The sequence below is a fragment of the Abrus precatorius genome, unplaced genomic scaffold (genome assembly GCF_003935025.1).
Source record: "Abrus precatorius isolate BTA unplaced genomic scaffold, Abrus_2018 Scaffold7, whole genome shotgun sequence".
Taxonomy (NCBI): domain Eukaryota; kingdom Viridiplantae; phylum Streptophyta; class Magnoliopsida; order Fabales; family Fabaceae; genus Abrus; species Abrus precatorius.
In genome coordinates this window covers 9194884-9217073 of record NW_020874417.1, presented here as the reverse complement: position 1 = coordinate 9217073, position 22190 = coordinate 9194884, and the positions used below count along the sequence as shown (strand labels likewise).

The window sequence follows — 22190 nt, the reverse complement described above, 5'->3', positions numbered from 1 at the left end:
TTTTCTAAGTTATAAAGACCTTAATAAACTTTCATGGTAGGAAATAGATTGTGTTTTTCTAAGGAGAAACACACCTTAAAGATCAGTGGCAATGACATATCTTTCGACTAAAATCAAAGAGAATATAGGGGTCCCTACATCCTAACGAGTCGGGAAACTAAAAAAATCTAAGTCTAAAAAACTTGTCACGGGAACTACTCTTCTACATGTTTCTATGAAGACTGGAAGAAGAGTCTCATTCTATTAAAAAAAAAAACTACATTTTGAAGAGTTTTGGAGAGTCTTGAGAAGAGCATCATACTTTGTCAGAAAGAAAAGTTTATTTTGTAGACTTCTTATAGGTCAAAAGAGGAGCCTCATTTTTTGTCGAAAAGGGGGTTGCATTTTGAGGAGTTTTGGGAATTTTCGAGTCATAGATTGAAAATATCCAAAACTTGTCAAAATAGGAATCAACAAAGAAAATTATTCTAAGTCCACAAGATAAGTTGAAGCTCATGGATTTCCTTTAAAAACTTATCGAAATAAAAATCGGCAAGGAAAATTATTCTAAGTTCACGAGATTAGATAGAGCTCACAAATTCTCCTTAAAATTTGTTGAAATAGAAATCGACAAGAAAAAATATTCCAAGTCTACGAGACTAGATGAACCCATGGATTTTTCTTAAAACTTGTTAAAATATGAATCAATAAAGGAAATTATTCTAAGTCCACAAGATTAGATAGAACTCACATATTCTTCTTAAAACTTGTCGAAATAGAAATCAACAAGAAAAATTATTCTAAGTCCACGAGACTAGATAAGCCCACGAATTTTCTTTAAAACTTGTCAAAACAAGAATCGACAAGAAAAATTATTCTAAGTCCACGAGACTAGATGAAGCTCACATATTTTCTTTGAAACTTGTTGAAATTGAAATTGATAGAAAAATTATTCTAAATTCACGAGACAAGATGAAACTCAGATTATTCCTGAAACTTGTTGAAATAGGAACTGACAAGGAAATTATTCTAAGTCTACAAGACAAGAAAAAACTCACAAATTTTCTCTCAAACTTGTCGAAACAGGAATCGACAAGGGAAAATTTTCTAAGTCTACAAGGCAAGATAGAGAAACATGTCGAAAGAATTACAAGATTTGAAACAACTACCTAAACAGCAGTTACTAGTGGTTATCATCACTTGAAGGTCTAAGACATGAAGAATCAATCATGGACAACAACGGTTATTAAGAAATCACGATTGCAAGTAGTTATGGATAATGAGTGGCAACGGTTGAAGACAAGTACATGCAGAAGGCAGTTATCAAGAGACCCATAAAAAAAGAAGAGCTGTTGAGATGCATTCACCTATAAATAGTATCAAACTTTACATTACAAAGAACGACTTTTTGCACATGACACTCGCACCTAGACTGCACGTTAAAATTATGCACCGAGCCATACATCAGTTACTAGAGGATTCACAGCCCTTATTGTTCTTTACTTAAGTCGTACGTTTACTTTTCTGCAATTTATTTCCAATTTTTTTTGTTTAATTTCATTTCTGCAATTTAATTCATGCACAATTTGTTTCTCTAAGCTATGTTCAAAACAATATCACTTTATTGTTTAGTTCAATATTTCTTTATTATTTTGTGACTATTCTTACTCAATTGCTTGCTTTACGATGTCAATTTCATTACCACATTAACAATACACTTAAAAGAAACTAAAAAGAATCTAAAATTCAGTCAGAGATTGCTCTTAAATTTATTTGTTTACAATATGCAATTTTTACCACAAACAAACGTGTCATTCAATTGTTGGAACAACCATGCTTCATGTAACATGTTTTGTTATACTTTAAATATTTCATTTAGTATTTTTATTTAAATATCTTTTGTGTTAAGTTTTACAAATAAAAATATGTCACTCTTTTGTCATATTTTTAAAAATTTTAGAAGAACTCTTATAGTAAAAGATTTTATTTCAACAATTAAACAATTAAACAACTAAAAAAACTGCAATTAGAAGTATATATAAAAATTAAATTACATATAAATTAAAATATAAAATATAAAAATACAATTAAGTCTTTATTTTTTATTTTATTTTTTTCTTTATAATTTTCTCTGAATATATTCATCTCTATGAATAGTATAATTTTTTATTATAAATATCCTTTACTAAAACTTAAATTTTAAGTTAACACAGCTTAGGTACAGTATCAATAGTATAAATTTGCTTTCCTTTTCTGGTCTCAATTCAATAATATTAGAGTTACATTAGGCAAATTCGGTCCCCTACGGCGTGACATCTCTGATTAATTAACCGCTTGCAAGTCATCCATTTTTTCGAATAAAAAATATTTTATAGTTCAAATTATCAACTGCGCTAAAACAATGTTAGTCACACCACAAAGTTTTGAAATTCAATTCCTATGAGTGAATTCGTGCTTATATGATCCCATATGATGTTGACTTTTAAATAATAAACATTGTATATTAATTTATTTTAAAATAACAAATAAAAACCATTTTTACAAGTTTTATTTGTTAAAATCTATTAGACAATGATTTCTTTCCTCAAACTTTTCATTTGAAACAACGATTAAGTAAAGTATTAAGTATATTTTGAATTAAATGAAAATTTATATACTTTCTTAACTTTATGAAAACCTTACAATATATATAAAGTTGAAGAGATAAAATTTATATTCATTAACAAGAAATATTAAAGTATAAATTTATCGAGATTTAATTTTAAACCGTGTTCCATGAATCTTATCTTGTAATTAATTCAATTGTTCTCACTTAGGATCACTATTAGTTTTTATCAATTTCCAGAAAGATAAAAAAAAAAGAGTATTCGCATAAGCTTGGAGTGTTATTCGTAGTATATAATTTTTGACTTTGAACTACTCTCTGTATAAGTTGATCATTATCATTAATATCAATTTGTTTCTTTTTCAGGTCTCAATTTTATAATATTAGGGTTACATTAGCCAAATTTGGTCCCCTACGGTGTGACATCTCTAATTAATCAACAGCTAGGACCACTTTTGTTTCAGTCATTCATCTTTTGGAATAAAAATTTTGTTTTCTAGCAAATCTTTGAATTATTTTAGCAATGAAACTTTTAAGTATGCCAACTGCTAATTCATTTCATATTTTAAAACCCAGTGCATTGCTTAATCTTCTAACCAGTATGTTGATTGCTTCGGCTCTTTCTTTCTTGGCCATATATGTGAATGACCAAAAAAACTTATAATCCTTGATTGTGTTGTTGGAAGCTCCATTTCATTGCACGTTGACGACTGTTATGGATGACAATCTGTCTCAATTAACTGACGTCTCAAATACATGAATGAGAAGAAGTCAGGAGAAGATAATATTAAGAACATCATTCATTTTCATAATTTTCATTTTATTAAATCTAACTCTACCACCAAAATTTACTTTTTTTTAGTTTTAATTTATGTTTCCACTAATTTCATTTATTAAGGGTAAATAAAAAGTAAATAAATTTTGTCTAAATATTATAATGTAGCTTATAAAAAATTCTATAACTTTTTTTTAGAATATATATATCATAGAAAAACATAAGAGAGAAATACCATCATTGAGAAGGTGCCATACGAAACTTCTAAATTTTATCCACACTAGCTAGTTGCATTTGTTTTAAAACTAGATTAACAAGTTATGTTTTAGAGAATTTTAATAAATCTAATTAGTTATAAATAGTTACATCGTTGATAATAAGTATTAAATTTGCATATTTATACTAATTAATAATTTATCATAAAATGTCAAATTAATTATTTTAATCGATAATTTGAAGGATTTTATCAAATATATTAATTTATAAAATTAAAATAAATAGATTAATATATAAAATTAAAATGAATAGATAATTTGTATAATTTCTTAAAATATAAATAAATAACAAATTTTAAATAACATATCTATAAATGTTTAAATTATATAAAATTTGATATACATAATTATTCGTATGATATAAGATGCTTCAATCATTGAATTAATTGATCTTGCATTTTATTTAGTACTGTATAAATGAAACTGCTCTCAAAACTATATAATCAATTATAGAAACATTAATATGTTAGAAAGTTACATCTCACAAATTTATTTAAACACGTTAGAATATTATGTTATTAAAAAATATATTTAACAAGGTCTTTAATTAGATGTCTTTCATAATATTAATTCAAGCTAATGGTCTTCATGAATAAGAAAAATTTATTGTTAAATTTGTTAGTGGGTCAAAATATATATTTCTCCTATTTTTAAGCTAGGTTTGGTTGCTCACTTAATATTAAATTCCTTAGGTAAGAAATAATTATATTGTATCTTATACAACTCTTAGATAGTCAAGTGAATACTACTTATTTTTATTTATATTCTGAAATAATGTCTAATTTAATATTTTTAAGTATTTCAATTCTATTGATCATAACTTAATTAAGTCCAAACCCAATGTTGATAGATAGATATTAATTCTATCTCATATTACCTTACTAGTATAAATAAAGGCACCTTACTTTGGTATATGTTCATTTGATATTTTTCTTGACAAGCATTATGCAGTAGAAAGCATAGACTTAATATATATTTTTTAGGGCCTTAGCACATTTATGTTTATTGAGTTGTTAAATCATTTAATAAAACATATACCATGCATTTCATACATAAATGTTATATAATTATAGCCACTTTAAAGTATATAACATAAGAAATTTTCTTCTCCTCCACTTTCCTATATAGGAATCTCCTTAAGTATTCTCACATATGTTTCATGGATTTACAAGATATAGTAACAAAATTCTTTTAAATTTGAAGGAGGAAGATAAAAAGATAAATACAACTTGGGTATGAGAGAATAGGCACAACATACTTTACATTTGTTTAATTTTTATATTTTCACTGTTTTATAATTTTTTGTTGATTTTTTAAATGGGCTGATGGGCTACCTCCAAGTTTACTTTTAAACTTAATTATAAGGTTTACACACATATAAACATTAACTAATTAAAAATTTCTTATATATTTTCTTCTACACTTGTTCTCTTTTCTTTTCTAATTCTCTCTTTTTTATCCGTCAAATATCTTTCTTTCCCCTAATTAAATCTAGAAGGATTCATGTCCTAACCGATATGTGTAAGTGTATGTGATAAATAATTTTATACTATATAATTATTCATGAATAATAAAGACTCAAAAAAATTTGAATTATGATCACTCAAAAAATATGCATCTTTTAAAAAATTCACATAATATTTATATTTTAATCTTAACTATTCATGATAAAACTTATTTTCTGTATATATACAGTGATAGGATTTGGTTAATATAAGAAATGACAAAGATAATCTTTCACCTAACAACACACTCTAATGATAAAAAGTTATGATTAAAATTTGTTTAAGAGAAGACTTATTAAAAATGAGGATAAAGATAATCATGATTTAGGGTATATCATACTAATCTGAACTAAACGAAACAAAAATTAACTGGTTGATCTAAAATATAATTAATTTCTGCAATAATTAATCATATTTGGGTATGCATTGAGTCTCTTTTAGTCACCTTATCTAACCATATTATAAATTAAAAAAATTATGTAATATTTAAATTTTAATATATATTTTATAAAATATGAATGTTTGATGAATAATTTATTAAATAAATATGTATGAAGATTTTACTTTTTAAATATAAACATGATTACTCATCTTCAACACGTTGATTTTTTTATTTTTTATTTTTATGATATCAACACGTTGATTGTTGATTTGGGTAAGATGTTAAGAAAAATAAAAGAAAATTTAACTAAACCTAATTCATTATGCTTTGGTCAAAATAGGTATTCTTTTCCGTTGAAAATATGAATGATTTAAATTAAGAAAATAATAATTATGTAATTTGTTATATATATATATATATAACTGATTCAATGTTTAAGGTAGTTAAATTAGTGATAGTCAAATATATATTTTTAATATTGAATTTTATATTAAACTTTAAATTAGTGAAAATATCATATCATATGTTTTGTTTAAGAAAAAGTTAATAATAAAACAATAAACGATAAAAGTGTATATGGATCTTTATAATTTATTACTGAAGTTTAATATAGTTAAAATGAATATTTTAAATTAAAAAATTTGACGAATTTAAATCAATTTTAGATCAAATTAATGAGACTTCAAAAATTGTTAATTAATTCTAAAATTTTTTGACTTTTAGATTTAACAAAACAAAAAATTAACTAATTTCTTATTGAAATTATCAAACTGATGGATTGAAACTAGTTTTATCAAACTTAAATGTGTTATAAAGTTAAACGTAAAATTACAATGAACTTTCCATTTTTAATTTTACTTTCACACCTTTTTTAATACAAATGAGTTTATTATTTATAAGTCTAAGTTTACGATTAAAGAATCTCATATATTTAAATGTATAATTAAAGAAATAGTTACAATCTTTTAAATAACAAAGAATACAAAAAAAAATTAGATAAATATACGTTCAGCCACAATAATATATAACAAAATATAATATTATAGGTATTATTAATAATATTTTTTAATTAAAATTAAAATTTTACTTTGATAACACATACTAACTCTTAGTACCGGTATAATATCGAATTTCATTATATATATATATATATATAAATTATTGTTATCTAACTCTAACATTGATTGATGAACAATATTAATAATACTTATCATAGAACAATATATAAAAAATAACTTATAACCCTCATAAGCTGTTTTTAAGTTTATTTTAAAAAGTAATATTATTAAGTTTATTATATAAGTCATTATTTTTTTAAAAATTATTAAATAAAATTTTAAACCCAGAATACACCTAAATTGTGTTGACGTAGTGATTAATTAATTAGCCAATTAATCTACTATGTAGGATATACAGTGCATGGGTCCACCTTTTAAAAATGCAGCCTAGGCAAAATAATTGACATGGAATAGGAGGTTAATTCAAACACGAATTGGCCCTTTCTCGGTGGCCATGATCTATGATAAACTTGAAAGAGCTTTTTTGTTACCATTATTTTGATTAAGTTGACCACTCATCAGCACAAAGAGAATATTTCGTATATATTTCACAGGTCATGGATTCGTGTCTAGTATAGACACCTATAATCTCACATGAAAGTTTCAATCAGATTTGGGATTTATTTTAATCTCTGGGGACAAAATCTACATACCAAAATGATTCTTTAAACTATGTTAGGTAAATAAATAAAATTAATAGGACAACAGTACACATTACGTGTATTATTTATTTAGTATTATAAATTCTTGAAATCTTGTGCAGACAACTGCCCATATCCCCCACAATGGACAGAGATATCAATAACCTGTTTCAAAAGAATTTATTTTTTATGCCAATTATTTAATTATTTGTACAGGTTGTTTTTAAATTTATTCAAAAGAAAGATATATCATATATTTTTAAAATGTAAATAAAAAAACTCAGAGAATAGTAAAGAGAGAAGGATTTTGAATTTGCTAAGAAATTAGAAAATAAATTATTAATATTTGTTGAAAATCAATCTTGCAACGATGGTCCACAAAAGAAGCTGTGGCATAAACAAGAAGATTGATGCACCAGATATAACACAACATAAGGCAATCACGCACCAAACTGAACCTTGAAATTGTTAACCCGAAGGGAACATGAGATTAAGTTAATTCACACCACAAAATATGTCTGAAATGCCACAAAATGCCTTGATCCGGGAATCAGATTTTATGGCTTCTTCTGTGAGAAAGAAACGGAGGTATCCATAATGGTCAAATGGTTTATAACGTAGAGGATGTTCTTCATCAACTAGCTCCCCTTCTGGTTCCATTATCTTACCAGCATATGAAAGTAGTCCCATGGAGTATCTGTCTATCTTTGAATTTATTATAACTCTATGTTCACAAGCTGGTATCCTGTCATTACTCCAAACCTGTGCCATAATGCTTTTAATTTTGATAATAAGAAATTATACATATATATGAGATGGGAGCATAATGAAAATTAATACATATACACCCCCTTCTTTGTACAAAATGGAAATCGAAATAATTATAGAAAATAAAATGCACCTTATTTTCATTTTAGTTACTATTTTTTCTTACTAGTAAAAGTGAGCTACATTTGCTATGAGGAAAGCTTTATAAATATTCACTTTCTCAAGTTTCATATATAATTGCCCATAAGACTCTAACTTAATTTCTTGAAGGAATTACCTTGAGAAGTGTCTGGCACTTTGATTTTACCTAATCTTATAATTTTTCCTCGTACCTTTAAATTTTGACATTCAGGCATTTGATTTATTATTATTAGCTTAAATTAACATTTTGGTGTCTGAAAGATAGGATTGAAATATGACACTACATATCTTACATTATTTTGTTTTCTCTATATGTGAAATTTTAGGAAATTGTTATGAGAAATGAAGTAAACTGATAAATTTTAGCTAAAGATTGAGCAAAAGTGACTCACCATGAGTGCATCGCCACCCATTACCAAATAGAGTAAGGGTGCGGCACCCACTTCAAACCATTCCCCATCCTTCAATTTGACTCCCAAGCCTTCTACCTTCTGATTCAATATTGTTAGAAAAGCAGTGTCAGAATGAGGAGCCACTCCCAAATTGCTCTCACCAACTTGGGGGATTCTGTATTTGTAGCCACGGAGCACGTACTCAGTTGAATCAAGTAAAGACTCAAATTTCTTCCTCTCCACTCCATAGCTCTCAAACAACATCCTCTTCACAATATGGTCCAATTCCACTAGTTGCTTTGCATATGAATTAACACTTTCACTGCTCAAAAACAACAGAAGGAAAACAAATGATCAATATAGTCCCAAATGTACTTTTTTAAATTATATTTGTTTTACCCGTTACATTTGACCGAGACCAGTGCAATTTTTACTCCCTTAATTTGTTAACACTCAATTTTTATAACTTTTACATTTTATCTAGTTCAAAAATAAGATCATCTCTGATGAAGGATGAAATCAAATTAAACATTTAATTTATGAATAAATATGTCGGAGAATGAAACCAAATTAATTTTCTGGATTTAGTAAATAGTTAATTACTTGAATAACTTCATTTTTTGAGCTACTAAAAGTTGATAACTTACGTATATCATTAAAAAAAAAATTCTCTCTGTGATTGTTATTTTTTTTTTTTTACATTTTTATATACACATATTTAAAAAATACACCCTAAACATAATGAAAACACAAAATATTAGAAATTTAGAGTTAATTTATTTCTAAAAGTTAATTAATAAGAAAAGAAAAACATATAAAAAATATTTAGACTTGATTTCTAACCTATGTAAAACGTCTTGGTACAAAACACCTGAAAGTGTTATTTTATATTAGAAGTAAAACAATATTTTGCATACCAGAAATGAACATTTCCTCGAGGCCACATAATGTGTGTAAATCGCTGACAATCCTCCATGCTAAGTGGGTTAACGATACCCACAGATTCATATAAAGGAATCCCAGATCGCTGCCCAGAGTAGCTAAATATGGGTTTTTCAGTGGTCTTTCTGCGTTTTGTTTCTATTGAGAGGTCAAAAAAATGTTCCATTGCAGAGTAAACAGAATTGTATGTCTCGGAAACAACCTTATGATAGAGTGCCAAGAAACCACCATGATCCTCAAGTGCACTACGCACTGCTTGACAAGCTGAAACCCATTTGTCACTACCAGGTTTCAGGTTTGGGTTAGTGAAGTCTATAACGGGAAGCTGAGACTGTGTTTGGGATCCCATGATCTTGACCTTCGACGTAATAAGCCATCATCATTAGGCCAATTGATTCATTTATATAACTTCATTGGACTTACTGAGTTTAATTTAATTAGCCTTTTCTTTTTGTTCTAGAAAATCTTAAACCTACTATTACTTGGGTTGGGGGATTCTTATCACTGGCTCGCGGAGTCGCGGTTAATAAATGTAACCAGGGTAGCAAGTTATTCAATTTACTTTTGGTTTTATTCGCCTGAAATATTTATACTTCATTTAGTTTATGTTAAAAATATTAACGTCAACCTTAGAATTCAAGATAAGCCACCAATACTAAGTAAAATCTTTTTTAAAAAATATTTATTATATTTTTATAGTAATAATATGCACTTTTTATAAATTTTTTGTTTACTAATGTTTTTACTCAGCCGAAGTTAACAAATGCCTAAATTAATTAAGGATTTAAAAGTTAAAAAAATATTTGATAAAAGGCTCTTTTAAAATTATAAAAGTTATTTTTTTTCTCTTCCTTTAAAAAAGATTTTAACCTTTATATTTTTATAACGACTTTTTAACATGTATCTAAACACATATTATAACAATAATAATAATAAATTGTAATTAGACGAAGCAATCAAAAAATTTTAAAATTTTAAAATCTAAATAATATAAATTATATCATTTTAATTTTTATTTATTTTAAAATATCTTATTTAAACAGTTCTAATAAAAGTTTAGTAAGAGAGGAAGAAAGGGTGAAAAAGAGAGAAGCGATGAACAGAAAGAGTGATTGATTTACTCAATGTTAACTTCTAATTTATTTGAGAAATTTTTTAAATTGTCATTGTTAGATTGGAATTTAAATTTTTTTAATTTTTTTCTAATAAAACTTTTCACTGAAATTTCTAAATTTTTGAAGTTAAATTCTTTTTTATTTTTATTAGCAGTGGAAAGTTTAAAGAGATTGATAACAAGTGTCATTTTAAAAAGTCTTTTTTTTTAGGGTTAAAGTTAATAATAAACCAGAAATTTCACTGTTACAAATTGCAAATGATATTTTGATTATAGACGAAATTACTAAGTAAAATATATGGATGTCAAAGGCTGTTTTACGAAGCTTTGAGCTTATATTCAGACTTAAAATTAATTTTCATAAGAGTTGTATTGTAGAGTGGATGTGACAAATGATTTTCTAGACACAGCATCTTGATTCCTAAATTGTATGATAGGATCTTTGCTTTTTTGGTATTTAGGCATCTATGTTGAGGATAAAATAAGAAGAAAAAGTACTTGGTAAAAGCATATTAAGGTACTTAATTGCAAACTTGCATCTTGAAAGCACAAATACATCTCTATTGGGAGTAAAGTAATATTTTTTAATGTCATTTTCAATAGTTTTTCACTACATTATTTATCCTTTTAGAAAATGCCATCGAGTGTAATTAAGGATGTGGTGAAAATTCAACATCGATTTCTTTAGAGTGATGTGAAGGAATCATTAAAAATAGCTTGAATTTAAATGACAAAGAGTATGCACGTCAAAGAATGAGGGCAGTCTAGAGGTAAGAAATGTGGAATGGTTCAATTAGAGTTTGTTGAGTAAATAGATTTGGAGAGGATTAAAGTCTCCAAACTCGTTGTGCTTTGATGTGTTATAGGCGCAATATAGATCATGTGCTAATATGTTAATTCCTTTGGAGGTAACTCATAGTGCTTTACATTGGTGGAGGGACATAGTGTGGGTTTGTAAGCAAGTCGATAGATAGATAGATTCTAATGTCACACAAGTACTTAGCGATAGTTGTTCTTTTAGTTTTTAGAACGATAAATGGGCGAAAAATATTGCATTAACAATTTTATACTCAAGACTGCTTTCAGTAACGATTAATAAGGAGGCGCGTGTGGTTGATAACAGACGATTTGATATAGGTCATTGGGTGTGGTAAATTCCTTGAAGGAAGCAATTTTTTTCATGGGAGGAGAATTTACAGTAGTATTTGTAGAAAACTATGAAGGGTAAGAGACCGAGAGAAAATGTGAATTACATATTGATGTGAAAGTGTGATAATGACAAGAAATATAGTGTGTAATCTGTTTATCACTACATTCATCATTTCTTCATTGCAAGTATCGATTTAGAGTTGTGTCTAATGTAGGTCTTACGCAAGATTTGGAAGGTCAGTGCGCTGAGGAAGGTAGTGGTATTCATTTGGTGTCTATTGCTTAATGCAATCACAGTGCATAATAACTTGCTCAAACGTGGATTGACAATTCCCTCAAAAGCTTGTGGGTTATATGATACTGAAGATGAAGACATATTATATCTTTTTTTGCATTGTAGTGTCTCCATGAAACTATGGTACATGGTGTTTGAATGGTTTAGTATTAGTTTATGTTTACTTAAAAAATTTCATGAGGCATTACTAAGTATGTATGAAATCTAATGTGAAAAAGAAATGGAAGGGAGTTGTAATGGTATAGTTTGTGGTAATATGGATAATTTCGCTTCAGCAAAATAATATTCTCTTTAATAATAATGTATTAAATGTTAGTGAAATATTTTATTCTGTTAAGTATCGTTCTTAGAAGTGGCTTGTAGTTAGGGATGAGAATGGGTAAAGTACTACAGTATCCATCACATACCTGCGTTTTAAAAAAATATATGTATCTAGCCCTATACTTGCGTGGATAGTAATTTTAATCCTTATACATGTACTCTTTGGATACCCGCATACCCATATCCACCCTTATTTGTATAAGGAAAAAAAAACACTTATAAAAAAACATAATTATATAATTTTACATAAGTAGCATAATAATATAAAAATTTGATATGTAACTACCTTAAACCCTGAAAGAAAACAAATATTTAAATATCGCTAGTAAGTGTATCTTAATACATCAACTTTCTATTTGAAGAAATTATTCTACATATATTTTTCATTTGTTATTATTAATAAATTTCTAAACATTTTGTATGTGTTATATATAAATAATATTTTTTAAAAAAATTCAATTTCATGCCAACCATATAATAATTAAATTGTATTAGCTTAGTTAAATGATATAAAATAGTAAATAATTTTTTTAAAAAATATAAAAAATTATTTTTATAGTTTACTTTTTTTGTAAACATATTTTTATGTTAATCGTATAAAAAAATTTTAATTAGATAGCTGTTTATATCTTTAAATATATATTCTTTTATTTGAGTAACATAAATATTTATATTAAATTTTTTAATCTTTTATTTTGCATAGAAAAAATTTTAAAAATAGAGAATTATGAATTGAAAGATAATATTATTCAAAAATTTAAAATAGAAAATTTTTCCATTCAAAAAATAAAAATAATTATGGCCTATAAAAGAATTTTAAATTGAGTAAAAAATCATGAGACATGAAATTAAATAAAATAAATAGTAAAATCTTTATCATGATCAAAATTTTATAAAAGCCTCCACAAAAACTTTATAAAAACTAAATGTGAGTTAGGTTCTTGTTTTCTTAAATTCTGAGATGCTCCATTGTAAGTAAAAAATTATTTAAATGAGATTATTTGAAATTAGAATAATAAAGATAATTAGAAATACAAATAATAATTATAATAAAATTTTAGACTTACTTGTTGAAGACTTACTTTGTATAAAAGTTGTTGTATTTGACCTTTGAATTTTATGAGAAGTAATAGGTTAGATTTTCTGTGTAAGTCACACTCCTAAAATACAACTATGAGTAGGATAAGTTGTGAAACAACTCATATGATTACATATTTGTCAATGATTATAAAGGAGACCTATTCAAATATATAAAGTATTAATCTTAATTCTCTCTTTTTGGATTAAGACTTCCCTCACATAATAATAATAATAATAAAATAATATATATATATATATATATATATGCGGGTATGGGACAAGACAAAGTGGATACTTAGGTATCCATGTTTGCACCCATCTCCATTGAATTTTGTGAGTATTTTTTCATACCTATATCCTTATCCATTTAAAGGATAAATACCCTACCCATTAAGAGTAAATTTTGCAGATAACATCAGGTACTTTACCCATTGTCAATCCTACTTACAGTAGAGTCTCTAGAAAGATCGATTGTATAAGTGAATTAGATTAATGATCCAATAACATGTATTTTAATTTCCTTTAGAGTTGTAACAAGTTAGAGTACCTCTTGTACTTTAAATTTTTCTTTAATAAAATATTAATATTTTAAAAAATATATATTAAAAAAATTAACATAGAAAATTATAAATTTTTCAAAAAGATAAATTATCCACCTAAAATATTTCATTCAAAAGTTAAAAATCATGTTACAACTTAAATGCTATAATTTTTTATAAAATTTTATTATTTATTAATTTTTTATTATGTATTTTTAAATAGAGATAAAAAATGATTCTTAAATATCTGGCTTAAGAATTAATGATAAAATTATAATTATTTTATGCAATATAATTAAAGTGTTTTTTTTTTCCTATTCAAAAGGACACATTTTAGTAAAAATCTTTTTATCTTTGACATAATTACTAATTAGATTATGTCTTTGGCAATAAGTACTTAACCAAAAATAAGTTGCTAGAAGTATTTGGTTGAAGCTTTGTTTTTCCATTTTTGAAACTCCAAACTTAAAAGATCTAATTCGATAAGTTATTGAAGATTAGAAGTATTAGCTCATGAGTTAGGACTTGTTTGATTTATTTCTCTCTTATTTCTTCCTTGTTAATTTCTAGAAATACGTGTTTACCTCCTCTTAATTAACATCCTTATGTTTAATAAAACATATATGCATGCTTAAGTATTTTATTTATTTTGTTTTTTTTTTATGAAATATACTTTATGTAATGATTGTGATAACAATAAAAGTAAATATAAAGTAATTAAAATTTTAGTAATTATATGTATAAACATCCATGCATAAATATCATTTTTATTACTTAGTATGTATCAGTTAGTAAATAATTTTATTTTATTAAATATTTTAAATTAAATCAGCTAGGTTATTGTATTTCAAATTTTAACTTCTAACTTTTATTTTTCAATAACTTTTTAAGTAATTTTAAACGATAAGTTAATTTTCAATTAGTTATGCCGTCTAGACTAGTTACACTTTTTTTAATGGATCACCAAAGAAGGAAAAATACAGAGGAATTAAAACGTGCACTTATTTGATTCATTTTAATAATGTATGAAAATATGATTAGATATATTAATACAAAGGAAACCTGCGCAAGCAAGCTCCCACCCTACCAGTATTTCACATTTGTTGTTATCATTCATGAATAAGTGGATCTTTATGGATACTCACAAATATTTAAGTATTAGTGATTTTTTTTAATAATGTACCGATATTATTAAATTATTTTTATAAAATAAATTATTAAAAATATTATTATATGAAATAAAAATAAATCAAGAGATAAATTTTAAATTAATATTAAATTTAAAAAATAAATACATGGTATGGAAAAAATCACGCCAGTGTAAATCTAAAACTTTTATACCCAATCTGAACCTTTTATTTAACTTAAATCTAACGGACAGTAAAGTAATAAATTATAATCTGTTAAATTTAAGTTAAATGAAAGATTCAGATTAAATGTAAAAGTTTTTAAATACTACTCTAAGAAGATCTTATCCTTGTATAGTTACTATATATAAATTCTTATTTAAAAATTTGTATTAACAAATTATATATAGAGGTTTATTTTTAAAAATTAAAAAAAATATGTTATATATTAAAACTTTGATCAACAATTTAAAATTTTTCAAAATATATTCCTGCATTATTTATATGATTTGTGATAATTAATCTATTTAAATAGTTATTATTAATAATTTTTTAAAATTTATATCATTATCATTTCTTTAATTAAAAAAATTATAAAACATAAATTATTTATTAAGATTCGAACTCAAAATTACATATTAAACTAAAATAATATCTATTGATTGATTTATATGACTTGTCTTTGGGTTACGATTGATTCATGTGTCTAATAATAAATAATATATAACATGATTTTTTAATTTTCTCTCTTCTCTTTCCAAAATTAACTTGAAAAGACCTTAAAGTTAAAATTTAAATTTATTTAATAATTTTAAAAAATTTTAATTTTAAAAGTTATGTTTAAGTTTAATTTTCTTTGAACGGTGTGTTCTTAGGTCTCGGCACATAAATAAAGTAGAAAATATAAACCTAGAAGAAAAAACTTCTAAAATCAATTGTCGTTTAATTTGATAAAAGTTTTTGTTTTAAATTACAAAAATGAAATCTTATTTTTTATTTTTTAATATTTTTAAGTTTATATAAAAACAGTAAAACTAATAAAAAAAACTTTAAATGTTTCTTAAATAAATCTTTTTTTGGAAATGAAAATAAGATAAAATAGACAAGTTTATAATTAAAAAGTAAAATAAAACATTATTTTCTAAGCCAACCAGTCTCTTACTTTTTCTAAAAAATTAAAATTTTGTAAAAAAATACTAACAACACACTCTTTATAATATATTCGTAATTATTAATTATAATTAATTAAAGTTACAAATGTATCACGTGTCTTACTTTTTATCATTTTTAATTTAATATTTTTTATTATATTTTTTAATTTTTAATAAATTTTAACTAATAATTAAAAGTGTGTTAAAAAAATTATTTTAAAAACTGTATTGCTAACCTTCTTCAAAACTTCTAATTCAACATTTTTCAAAAACTATTTTTCAAGTTTTTTTTATTAAAATAATTACCCTTTAAAATTGTTTTCTTAAAATCTTGTTTGTCCTAACTTCTCTTTTGTTGAGGGTGAAAAATATTTTAAAATAAATTGAGTCAAATACTACCTAAGAATCGGTAAACACTTAAAGAATTCATATTTAATTAATCAGAAATACTGACAAAATAATAATCAAATCGTTCATTAATTAAAAGTAGCACTTTGAGCATATACATCCTTAAGGACAAATTAATGGAGTGAGAATGATGATATATTTTGCACTGGTTTGTCATGTTATCCACTACAAACGACAATGAGAAGATTGTTGACCATGATAATTCGAAGGAGACTTTGTATTATCTAATTGAAACTATTCGTGGAGTTAGCAGATTAATCATATTTTCAAAGAAAGAAAAACATCTCAAACATTAAAATTGTTTGGATGGCAACTTAATCATACAATCAACAATAGATTAATAATGTTCATGGACCACTGAATAGTTTTACAAATTAATATGATTATGCATTCCTCATTTCTTTTGGACATTACAATAATTCGTAATAAAATAGATTTAAATCTTCAATAAATCCGAAACGTCATGCCTTATTGGATGAGAAAACGAAATGCATTATTTGTCTTCATTACTGTTTCCCTGAATTCGAGAAATTGACTTTTATAATAAACTTATAATTACGTCTATTTATAAAATAACACTAAATTAACTAAAGTTGACAAAGTAAATTGGATTTGAGATCTTAAACCCTTTGTTAATTATCATTGAAATTTCAATCCTTATTCACAAAATCTTTGTACTATACTTGAACAAGAGACTTCAGCTAATTTCCTTGTCAAACTTTTGTAAAAGTTCGTACCTCACTCGTGATATTGGTTTTATAATAAACTTATATATAGGATAAAGTAAATTAATCTTATTTGTTTAGTTATTATATAACCATGTTTTCTAATTAGCAAAATGTTTGTCTACATATATAATTTTCCAAGTTGTCTTCTTGAAACAAAAATGTTTAATTTGTTTGGCTAAATAGAATCCAATCCAAGAAAACAAGAATATTGATTAAAAGGAAATAGAAATATTGTTTTTTCAAATTATTTCAACGACTCCATTACCCCAAACTTGTTCGATGTTGTTCTCATTTTGGGTCTTAAACTCACCAGTTTCTCCAACGTTCCTTCAGCGGAACCCAAAAATATTCTGAACCCGATATTAGTGATGACCATTTGATTTCCAAAAATTGGGTCTCCTCCTTAGTAGTTGTTTTCAATAAAAGAAAAGGTGATGTTGGCTATCAGATTTTATACCTATCCTCTATCAGGTCCCAAAATCTATTCTTTTACAACGATTTAAATACATACACAATAGTTATAAAATTAAGGATCAAAATTATTACTTACGTAAATATAAAAATAAATATGACTAATTTTTAAAACATAAATATAAAAACAAGTACTGTATTCACAGTCCATGTTCATTTTCATTCCTAAACCGACTTAAATTCTACTTCCAATCAACCCAATTGCTACAGCTTTGGCAGAAAAGATTGTCAATCCATCATCATGATAAGTAAATTAACGTGCAATACTATTCTGATAAAACACTTAAAACCCAAATTTCATGAACCTTATATACTTAAGCTAGATTCATTAAATTGAATAATTATGCAAAATTGACAAAACATAGTAACAACATGTGAAGGAATTAGAAAGAAAAATAATAGGAAAAAAAAAACAAAAAGCATGAAATTTTGAGGTAGGGATTCCCAAAATTCCATCAAGTTTTGATTTCAAATGGAAAGACAGAGAAGAAAATTGATTGCAAAATAGGAAAGATATGTCCCAGTTAAAAAAGGTTTTGTGTTATTAAAAATAGAAAACTCTTTTTTAAAATGGAAATAAAAATGCTCTAATTTTTCTTTTGTTGCAAATGACAGAGGTAGTGAATAGAAAAGGTTTAAAACATTATATGTAATGTAATGTATAAGAGTGAAACGATGACTATGGAACTTGTAGTTAGAAGAAATAAGAGGGTTGAGAAGAAAAATCAAAGTGACGATTCAATTTGATAAATATTAAGAATTTAAAGCCCGTGCATGGGTCAGGGAAGTACCGTAGCTAGTGGGCTTCAAGAAAGCAACAAGTTTGAACTGATACAACTGATGGGTTTAGTAAAGAGACTACACGTCCAATTAATTAATTTAAAACTTAAAATAAAATAGTATAAGGTAGACTATAATTTTCATTCCTATAATATATGCATTCAAGATTATATTCATCTATAGTGTAAGAATAACATCATAAACTTTATCATTTGCTCTAGCAATCACTAAAAGTAAAGTATCTATAAGCTACAAAAGTGAGGATATAACAACTGACACCTTGTATATAACTTGAATTCTTAAATGTATGAATGTGTATAATTCATTATGAATAATTCAAAATTCATGAGATTATTCCTAAATCTCATACCATAATAAGTTAGATATATGTTTGAAACGTAATAATAATTGTTGATGGAAAGATGAAAATATAAAGGAATTGAAACATTTATGTCTTGTTTAGTGTGATTATTGTTGGTTTTAAGTTTTAAAATTTTTACAAATTAAAATTACTTTTTATTTTTAATTCTTTGTAATATTAAATTTTCAAAATTTAAATTTAAATTACTCAAATTACATTGCACTCTTTAAATCAAGCTTGTTTAATTCTAAAAGTGACAATGATGATAATTAAGAATTAGAAAAGAAGATCATAGTAAAATTTATAATAATAAAGATGATTATAGAACGTGGTGGTCATAATAATAGTAATAATACATATTTCAAAATATATAAAAGTTGAATAATTTTTTTGCTATTAATAGTTAAATGCTAAAATTACATGCTTTGGTAAGTTAAGATGAAACAATTTTAAAGTTGATTCAATTCCATTCCGTTTCAGATGAGCATGGAATATATATTTTAAAATTTACATCAAAAATCTAAAAACTTGCAACTACTTGAAACACGCTTGAAGAAAATTAATTTGTACAAATTAATATTTTAAGTTGTGTTTGGATATAATAATTCAAATTTAATACATTATATATAATTAGATAGAAACAAAAAATTATTTTAAAATATTTTAAAATTTTAATTAAATAATTTTTATCTCAAATAGAAATTTTAAATAGTTTATTTTAAAAAATTAAATTTTTTTATTATGTTTAACTTTTTTATTTATCATTCATAACTTTTTCTATATTTAACTTTGATTTTAAGCATATCTTATTATTAATTTCATATTTTTAAAAATTATTGTCCAAAGACAATCTTAGAGACTAAATTTATACAAGTTATCACTTCTATACAGAAAAAAAAAAGACAAAATTACTAAAATATGATATTTTGAGAAAAATTACAAAAATATAAAATTTTATTAAAAAGCTCCATTGATAAAAAAATCGCAAGCAGCATTTTTTTGTATTTTAAACATTTTTTATTAATTTTTAAAAATTATCACTAACGATTTTAATTTAAAAAATATTTTTATTATATTTTAAAAAAATCTTGACCGGTAAGTTTTAATTTTTTTATAATATTTTAGTATATTTTTTAAAAAATTACAAAGTACAAATTTTGAAACTTTATAAATTCTTATCGTTCCATCGTATTTATACGAAAAATTATTCCTCGTGATTTTTAAACTTCGTATTTTCATAATTTTTTTAAAAAATTATATTTTGATATAATATTTAAATTATATATATAAATAAATAATCCTTCACCGTGATTCTTGCTTTGCTTCTAATATAGAACTTTCCTATAATCACCTGTCTTCTTCCAATTTTGGTCAAAAGAAATTGGCTTGAAATAAAAGCTCTCTCTCTTAGCCAAACCACATGAATCGCTCGCCCATTCTATTCTATGTTCCGCTAAACTAATTTACTCAATATTTCGCTGTTGTGAGTTGTTAGCTTTATTAAACATGACACCTACTAGAAGCCCTTTTTACATTTATAATCCAAAACTTTTAACCATAAGTCTATGTTCAAACATCGAATGGCACGAAAAAAGTTTTAATCTTTCTTCAAGGGGTCATTGCTGGGTGCCCAGCTTGTTCCAAAGATGAATAATGGATACAATGTTGAGCACAATGCTTTGGCAACCCTTGAAGAAATGAGAGGCCCTCCAACTAGCTCTGTTGTTTGTCCTCAGCCAAGGCGAGTTGTTGTTTCTCCCAACATGCCCACAAGGCCATTTACATGGATATTTTGCCAACAAGGTGAAGAACCAAATTCAAATGCAGGGTTGGAACTTCTTGACATCATTTCCAATATAAGTTATAGCTATTATGAACAACATAACACAAATCAAGAAGCTTCATCACCCCCATTTTTTCTTGGTTCTCCTCCTGTAAGAACATCTAACCCTTTGATCCAAGATGCACAATTTGGACATGAAAAACATACCCCTCAATCAAGATCTCCAATTTCATCACCCCCTAGTTTATCTTCTCCATCTTCTGCATCCTCACAAGGTTTGTTTTCTCCATCTTCCTCATTGAGGAAAGGAGGGTGTGTTAGAATGAAATTTGGAATTAAATCCACTGCCGTTAGAGTGGTAGGATTTGACTGCCACGTTCCAGCTTTTGGTTAATCTCGTTTCAAAGGAGTGTACATAGGAGACAAATGACACATCTTATTGTTGACAATGGATCAACGACCGACATAAATGTCAGAATTGAGGATTTTTGTTGGTGTTGTATATATCAAATGGTTTTGTAACGATGATCATTCTCTTTAATTTTTTTTCATGTATGGTATAAAATGATGGAAGGAAACATGGGGAGAAATGAATATTGTAATAAATGTAGACATAATGCATATATTGATATAGTGATGCTCATCACTTTATTTCCCTTAAATTCTTAATAGTCATAATAAAATGTTGATTATTATTGTCTTGTTAATTGCATGTGTCTTGTTTCTCAATTTCATTCTGACATCATTTATAATATTTTAAAAAAAAACATAAATTTCATTGTTCTAACCATATTTAATGAAAGGCTAAGCCTAATGGCCATAGATTAATTACTAATATTTAAAAAAAAAATCAGTTGTTATGCTTTTTGTTTAAGAAGGGATTTAAAAGTGATTTATCGGTTGCTAAATGCTAGACACACAAAAATTAATGAAATTCATTTTTTAATTATGAATAAAAGTTAAGAATTTAAAGAAAATGGCATTCTTATTTTTCTCTAATTACTTTTTGAGAAACTTGCTCAAACTTAGCCTATATAAAATTTATGATTGTCTGCACTTGTTATTTTAGTTTAAAATTCTTCCTCTGCCGCTTTTTTTTTATTATTTCAAATTCCTATTCTTTTTAATTTCGTACAATTTTTTTCTTGTTTGGAACTTTATCCTAAGACTAGTTATTTTACTAATCCAGTTGGTAATAAAGAAAATTTATTGATTGTAAAAACATAAAAGACAAATTCAAGTAAAGAAAGAGCTAAAAAATAAGAGCATATTTAATTTCTGTTTTAAAAAAATTATTTTTAAAAATAAAATATAATACAAAATAAACAGAAATCATTTATCATTTTAATATTTTTAATATTTTTGATGGTGCATTAATTGGCTTTGAATTCGAAAATGCACCTTAAACTGGAACAACTTT

At 25.4% G+C, this 22190-nt stretch overlaps 2 protein-coding genes across 2 annotated transcripts; one reads left to right on the top strand and one right to left on the bottom strand.

Annotated features, from left to right (window-relative positions):
• Positions 1-7715: 7715 nt before the first annotated feature.
• Positions 7716-9812, bottom strand: LOC113871437 (2-oxoglutarate-dependent dioxygenase AOP3-like). The gene is made up of 3 exons (XM_027508534.1): positions 9439-9812; positions 8522-8843; positions 7716-7982 (listed from the first exon to the last, which is right to left on the bottom strand). The coding sequence occupies exons 1-3, from the start codon at positions 9810-9812 to the stop codon at positions 7716-7718; spliced, it is 963 nt and encodes a 320-aa protein (XP_027364335.1).
• A 10821-nt stretch (positions 9813-20633) lies between these two features.
• LOC113871436 lies at positions 20634-21164 on the top strand. Its single transcript, XM_027508533.1, has one exon. The coding sequence runs from the start codon at positions 20634-20636 to the stop codon at positions 21162-21164; it is 531 nt and encodes a 176-aa protein (XP_027364334.1).
• The last annotated feature ends 1026 nt before the right edge of the window (positions 21165-22190 follow it).

Excerpts from the sequence above, each read along its gene's own strand:
- LOC113871437 (XM_027508534.1), bottom strand. The coding sequence starts at position 9,812 with ATGGGATCCCAAACACAGTCTCAGCTTCCCGTTATAGACTTCACTAAC. Across the intron at positions 8,844-9,438 it reads CGAGGAAATGTTCATTTCTG|TGAAAGTGTTAATTCATATG; the intron begins GTATGCAAAATA and ends GTTTTTGAGCAG. Across the intron at positions 7,983-8,521 it reads TGGGTGGCGATGCACTCATG|GTTTGGAGTAATGACAGGAT; the intron begins GTGAGTCACTTT and ends ATTATGGCACAG.
- LOC113871436 (XM_027508533.1), top strand. The coding sequence starts at position 20,634 with ATGAATAATGGATACAATGTTGAGCACAATGCTTTGGCAACCCTTGAA.